At 57.7% G+C, this 7,233-nt stretch overlaps 1 protein-coding gene across 1 annotated transcript in view; it reads left to right on the forward strand.

Moving 5' to 3' along the window:
* PODN (podocan) overlaps positions 1–6,259 on the forward strand; it is an 18,782-nt gene extending 12,523 nt beyond the window's left edge. The window contains 3 exon segments of the mRNA XM_005878677.2: positions 3,078–3,226; positions 4,197–4,396; positions 5,331–6,259. Coding sequence (XP_005878739.2) covers positions 3,078–3,226; positions 4,197–4,389 — 342 coding nt within the window. The 3' untranslated portion in view covers positions 4,390–4,396; positions 5,331–6,259.
* Positions 6,260–7,233: the final 974 nt, after the last annotated feature.

Here is a 7,233-nt window from a genome sequence, read left to right on the forward strand (position 1 = left end):
GTTAAAACACATAGCGCTAAGAAGGGGAGCAAACATATTAAGAACAGTATGCCATATATGCCAGGTCCCTAGAAACATATGCTGTGCGGATGTTTCTTCCCTGCAGCTACTCTGTCAAGCAGCAAAGATGGACTGGCTTCCAGCAAGGAGTGATCTAAGGAGCATATCTCTATCACTTCACTTTTTATCCTATCCCAGAGATCCCCCCCACTCCCCACCCCACCTTTGCCTTCTCCTCCCTCCCTCGCTCCCTAATCTATCACCAGTGGATTTTCTGTAACCCACTTACGTCTCCTCCTTGGATTGTCATGTATAAAACAAAGTGACGCCCCGGCCAGTTTTGGTCAGTGGGTAGAGCATCCACCTGGGGACCAAAGGGTCCTGAGTTCGATTACAGTCAAGGGCGCAGGCCTGGGTTGGGGGCTCGATCCCCAGTAGGAGGTGTGCAGGGGGCAGCCAATCGGTGATCCTCTCTCTCATCGTGGATATTTCTTTCTCTCTCTCCCTCCCTCCCACTCCATCTATTTGTTTTCTTGTTGCCTGTTCTTTTCTCTAGAACAGGGGTGGGCAAACTTTTTGACTTGAGGGCCCCAATGGGTTCTTTTTTTTTTTTTTAAATATATTTTATTGGTTTTTTACAGAGGGGAAGGGAGAGGGATAGAGAGTTAGAAACATCGATAAGAGAGAAACATCGATCAGCTGCCTCCTGCCCCCCCCTACTGGGGATGTGCCCACAACCAAGGTACATGCCCTTGACCGGAATCGAACCTGGGACCCTTGAGTCCGCAGGCCAACGCTCTATCCACTGAGCCAAACCGGTTAGGGCCACAATGGGTTCTTAAACTGGACCGGAGGGCCGGAACAAAAGCATGGATGGAGTGTTTGTGTGAACTAATATAAATTCAAAGTAAACATCATTACATAAAAGGGTACGGTCTTTTTTTTTTTTTTTAGTTTTATTCATTTCAAACGGGCCGTAGTTTGCCCACGGCTGCTCTAAAATAAAGGCCGGCATTTTAGTCTGTTGTGTTCACTGCTGGACCCAGGGCCCTGACCCGCTAGGCTCCCAGTCCATGCTTGTGGGGGCAGCTGTCAGGATAGGGATGTCTGAGTGGGGGGCAGGGAGGTGAGGCAGAGCCCTGAGGATGGAGCAGGATGGGAGTCAGGGAGGCAGCTGGCCCTGCAGGAGCAGCCTTAGCCCGGGTCTCTCCTCACCCAGACTGCCTGCTCAGTGCCAGGCACCAGAGCCCAGCCCCCTGGGCCAATCAGTCCCTCTCAGATACTTTCCAGAACCCTCTTCTCAAGGGGTCCAAACCTCACTGTCCTCTCCCTCACACCGGCTCCTCCTGCATTTTCTAACTCACTAAAGGTGGTGACACCACACCTGGTGCCCACGTGATACCTGGAAGCTGCCCTTGACATCCCCTTTTCACTCCGTCTGCCCCACAATGCCCCTTGTTACTCTCCCCTGCCGGTCCTTCCATCACCTCTCACTCTGTCCACTTCTCTCCATCCCTGCGGCTCATACTCCTAGCCAACCCACCTCCATTTCTTACCCGGACCTGACCGTCCTAGGAACTCTCTACTCCTGTACTCCATGTGCAGTCAGAGGGTATCTTGAAAAACATGCTCAGCTTACGCTCCTGCCCTTAGGACCCAGATCAGAATCCTTGCCACAGCCTTCAAGGCCTGCTCTCCCCTTTCCCAGCTGAGTTTCTTATTTCCCCAGGCGTACCGGGCTTTGCTCATCCCGGCCCCTGTGCTGGCAGCACCGTGTCCACTCTGGTGATGCCTGTTCACTCCTTCCAGGAGTCTGTATTGAGACCCCACCATGAGCAGATGCAGTTCTAGAACCGAGGGCCCAGCAGGGAATAAGACAGATGGAGGGTCACCACTCTCCTGGAGCCTGTACTATACCCGGGACTCAGGTGTCACCTCCTCTAGAAGCCAACAGTGATGGGCGGGTTAAATACCTCCCTGGGCCCGGATGAGTTCAGTCAGGGATGGGGTGTCAGTTGGGGCGACTCTTCCTCTCACTGTTGGATCTTTCTACAAGCAGCCGCTGTTCCTACTACTTCAGAGCCCCTCCCTGCACTGGCTGCTGTCAGGGGCCCTGGCCCTAGGCTGAGTCAGGCTCCTCCTCCAGGCTCCCTCGTCTTGGCTCCATTCCACTGGCTGTCATTGTCAGGTTCTGTGTCCGTCTCCCCTGCCGCCTGGCTTCCCGAGGGTGGAGGCAGTGTCTCAATGGGTTCCACGTCCCCAGCACCCCGGGGCACAGAGGATGTGTGGAATGAATGAGGAGGTGCTGGAGCTGTGTGAAGGGAACGCGGTGGGGAGCAGGGAGCCCTGTGTATAGAGGGGGAGATGGGACTCTCTATGGTGTGTTGAATCTGGATTCTTGGCCCTCAGCTTCCTGACCCTGAGCCCCTGCCTGTTGGGGTGAGGAAGGGAGCTTGAGATGATGGAGTCCCACCCTGGCCTGCACGAGTGTGTGTTGGATGTAGGTGTGCTGGCAGCGGAGGGGCAGTGAGGTGGGCCGTGCGTATCCAGGTCTCCTGCTCTCTAGGAAAACGATCCCATTTTCCTGGTTTCCTGCTTCCTAGAATGTAGGCACATGGTGACTCTGAGACTGACCCCTGCCCATATGGCCCCTGAGGTCCAGAAGTGAGAAGCCCTGCCCCTGTGGCCCTTAACTCCACCCTCCTCTGGGATAGTAGGGCAAGATCCAAAGACCGGACGATCCGTGGCCCCTGCCCTCTGGGCTCTTCAGGCTGATGGGGGTGGCATGTGTGTTCGTGAGGAAGGACATCCTGGCTGTGAATCCATGTGGGAGGGCAGAAGGAGCCGGCAGAACAAGGGTTTGGAGTCAGGTGCACCAGGTTCTGGCCTTGTATAGGCTGTGTGGCCTTGGGCATATCTCTTACCCTTTGAGCCTCTATTTCCCCGTCTGGGAAATGTGGATAGTTTTAGATCCCACCTCCCAAGGTTATGGTGAGATTTAGATGTGTTGGGGGGCAGTGTTAGTGGGGGTCTTTGCAAGTTGTTAAGTGCTTTTACTTCCCTGGCCACCCTTGTAGCTGCTGGACATCGCTGGGAATCAGCTCACAGAGATCCCCGGGGGACTCCCTGAGTCCCTCGAGTACCTGTACCTGCAGAACAACAAGATTAGCACCGTGCCTGCCAATGCCTTCGACTCCACACCCAACCTCAAGGGGATCTTTCTCAGGTAGGAGGTCCCCTGTGGCCCTGCACATGCCCCCTGGGGCCTGCCCTGGCTCTAGCAGGATAGTCAAGGCCCTTGGGAACAGCGCACAGGTAGAGGTCAGTGTTCAAATCCAAGTGGTGCACATGGGCATTATTGATGTGACTGGCAAGAAGGGATCCCAGAGAGCATCTTCCCAATTTACAGCTGGAAAAACTGAGGCGCAGAGAGCATCGATATGCTGTGTCCACAATTGGCTGGGCTGTGCCTGGGCTTCAGTCCCAGGACAGCAGATGTTCAGGTCCTCACTGGGCTCTGGGGGTTTAGAATAATTCAGGGAGCCCAGCTCCCCAAGAAGATGGGGAGCTTCCATACAGCAGAGCCAGGGTGGTTCTTTCCAACATCCCCACCTTCCACCCCCTTAAATCAGAAAGGAGAAGACATATTGGAGAAAGGTAGATGTGCACTCCCAGGGGCTTCCCCGGGCTGGGCAACATTGGGGTGGAATGTGACCTGTGCTTGGCTGCTGCAGGGGACCGGGGCACAGAGAGTGGAGGTGGCTTGGGATCAGAGCCCAGCCTCTGCCTTCCCACACCCATGTGTCCCCTGGCCAGCGTGGCTCTGGCCTTGCCTGTGTGCCACCTCACACCAGGCACCAGGGTGACCCGGCCCAGTAGCCTCAGGACTCAGAGTTAATTCCAGAGGGCAGGTGAGAGGAGGTTCCCAAATTGTAGTGAGAGCTTACGCAGTGGCAAGCCTTCCCTCACTGTGTGGGTGAGTGGCCCGGGGTCAGCCCCTGTCCCCCCCAAGCTATAGCCACACTGGACAGCCTGGACTCCCCTTGATACGGTGCCTCCCAGCCCCCTGCCTTTTGTGTCTGCTGTGCCGTCTTCCTGGAGGGCCCGTTCCCTCCCCTTTCCCTTCAGGGGCGGGTAAGTGTGGGGACTCTGAGGGTCGGGCTCCTGGCTCTGACCCCACGTGGGTGGCCGTGCAGGTTTAACAAGCTGGCCGTGGGCTCTGTGGTGGAAAGTGCCTTCCGGAGGCTGAAGCACCTGCAGGTCTTGGACATAGAAGGCAACTTTGAGTTTGGTGACGTTTCCAAAGACCGGGATCGATTGAAAGAGGAGGAGGAAGAGGAGGAGGAGGAAGAGGAGGATGAGGACGAGGAGGAAGAGGAAAGGCGATAGTGACCAGGTGAATGGGATCTGACATAGGTGGGTGGTCTGTGTGGGGGACACTCACCTCTCCTTGCCAGTTTCTTCTCCCTGACCCACCTAGGGTCTTCCTGTCCATTTTTCACCCTTGTCCCTGGGTCACCGATCATTGTGTAAACCTGTAAGAGCATTTGGTGTGCGCCAGGCTGTGGGTGGGAGGCCAGGTATAATAGCAAGCCCACGGAGGCGGCCTGTGCGGGGGGGTTCTCTGCAGGGAGGTGAGTGCCCTGATGGGTCACACGCAGGGCCTGATGTGGTGGAAGCAGGGAGTGGTGTGAGGGCCAAGCTGGGTGTCAGGGCCAGGGTGTGGTTCTGGGAAGGAGTCACTCTTAGGAAGTTGAATTGAAGTAGGGCCTGGGGCGGAAAGGAACCTGAGGGGTGTGAGGACCCCAGGGGCGGATGACAGGTGGGGAGAGGAGTGTGGTAGGGGCGGTGGTGTGAGGGTGGAGGGCAGGCCTAGGGCAGTGCTCAGGAGTCATCCTCTACTCTAGGGGCCCAGGGCTATGAAGGTGGAGCCCCTTCTCTCCAGGCATTATCCTCAGGCAGAGCGAGGGGTCGGCAACAGGGGTGACTGTTGCCATGGACCTCACGAGGGGCCTGGGGAGTCCTGGGATGGGCGAGAATCTGCCCCTTCTTGGCCATGGTCAGGTCAGTGGAGCAGAGCCCTGGGCGAGGCCCCAGGAGTCCAGTGGGACCCAAAGGCCCTCTCGTTCACAGCAGGCCCGGCCACATCCGCATGAGCACCTCCCAGTGGCTCTGAGCTCCCAGGGGCAGCTTCCCCTCCTGCCCGCAGTCACCTGGTCCCCCCAGAGCACTGTCAAGGGGGCTCCCAGCTCTGGTCAAGGGGCTCCCTCAGGCAGGTTGTGGCTGGCGGGTCTGCTCTGGCTTCCCTGACTCTCCCACATGTTCTGCAGGACGATGGACGTCGGACCCCTTTCTGCAGCACGTGCCTGTGCCCTGTGAGCCTCCACTCTGCCCCCCTCAACACATCCAGCATTGCACCCCATGCCCCCCAACACAAGCTGAACACACCGTCTCCCATCCCCACACCTTCCTGCAGTTTGTGCCACAGCCAGACACTTGCAGATACCACGACCCACCTACACACAGCCCACTGCACATTGCCCTCCAAACTCTACCCTCCCCAACCCCCGCCATCACTCCCTCTGAATCACACAGATTCAGGGAAGGGCCTGACCCCACCCTGGCGTGCACAGGCTCACACTTCCTACTCCACACACACGCATGCGCACACACACACACACACACACACACACAGTCACACAGTCACATGCAAACGGCCCTCCTTGGCCTGTGCCACAACAGCTCTTGCCCCAGCCAGAAGTGGCCAGAACATCTTGTCGCCTGCCTGTCCGTCAGTCTGTCCATCCTCTGGAGAAGACACAGAGTTATGTCCGAGCTCTCTGCGGCCAGGTGCCTACTACCCTCTGGAACTCACAAAAGCTGGCTTTTGTTCCTTCTCCCTCCCTCTGGGGACGGGAACCTTCAGAACTGCTGCCCCGGCCCCACCCGCCTGGCCCCCAGCTGCTGGGGGAGTCACTCCCTGCCATTCCCTGGCCAGCCACAGGCACGTCTCGGATGGGCAAGGCCAGAGGACAGTTCTCCTGGGCCTGCCACGGGCCGTGGGCTGGAGTGAGTGGAGGTCCTGGCGCTGGACTGAGTGAGGAAGGGCCGGCCCCACCCAGGAGACACCACTTTTACTCTTTGGGCCTGCAGGGAGTGCTGGGTACCTTTTTTTTTTTTTTTTAAGAAAAAAGTTATGAAAACCTCAAAGCTGATTTTTTTTTTCTACAGAAAAACTAATATAAAAGCATTAGCCCTGTCTGGCAGCCCGTGGCTGTGTCTGTGTGTGCTTCCTGCCAGGTGCCGAGCTGGCACCCGGCCAGGGTGGGCAGGGCACAAGCATCTCAGCATTCGTCCAGACCAGCAGGAGTCAGTGCAAAGCTCAGCCCTTGGGGCCAGCAGAGTAGTCCCGTAGGCAGAGGTCTGGGGACAAAGGGTGTAGTCACAGGTAAGCCAGCCTGAAGGCATGTGCGCCCCAACATCAGGGTGGGGGTCAGCAGGTCCGGTGGGACCACCACACTGGGTCTGTGAGCTCACTGTGCACTCCCAGAGGCTGAGCCTCCGAGCAAAGGACCGACCGCTGGCTTTGGGTTGCTCGGGGCTCACCTGGAGGGTCGTCTGTGCGCTGAGTGGGCATTCCCGACGGGGTCTGTCCCATAGAGGACAGCTGAGGTGGGAAGGGGACCCGAGACAGGCCTGGGAGCTGGAGCAGAGCCTTGGGAAGAGGTGCAGACATGCCCAAGTGCCTACCACTCCAACAGGGCCAGAGCGGGCATGGGGTGTGGGGGGGACAGCACCTGCTCAGAGCAGAGAAGAGTCTGACAGGCAGAGCTGCCCTGGATGGATGCCCAGGAATCAGTGACCCCACTGCTAGGGTGTGTAAGCCCACTGTGCTGGGGCAGACTCCACTGCTCAGAGGGCCTTAGACCTGACGGTGGGCGTGACCAGAGCTTGACATCCGACCTCTCCTAGCTGCTTATCCCTAATGAAGGAAGGATGCTCCCATAGTGGGCAGGGGATCCTCAGACTGTGGCCCTGGGAGGAGGATGGGCAGTAGTTTAGGAACTGGGGACTGGGAGGCAGGTGCCCTCTTGATCCTCTGAGTGACCTTGGGAGGCCTGTTCCTCCCCTGGCTTCAATGTCTTTATGGCTCCACAGTGCAAGCCCCCACCCCCACCCCCTGGAGCTATATCTTCTCCCCAAAGTGCATCCAGAACAGGCTGTGTGGCCAGG

The sequence above is a fragment of the Myotis brandtii genome, unplaced genomic scaffold, assembly GCF_000412655.1.
Source record: "Myotis brandtii unplaced genomic scaffold, ASM41265v1 scaffold57, whole genome shotgun sequence".
In the NCBI taxonomy this organism is placed as follows: Eukaryota; Metazoa; Chordata; class Mammalia; order Chiroptera; family Vespertilionidae; genus Myotis; species Myotis brandtii.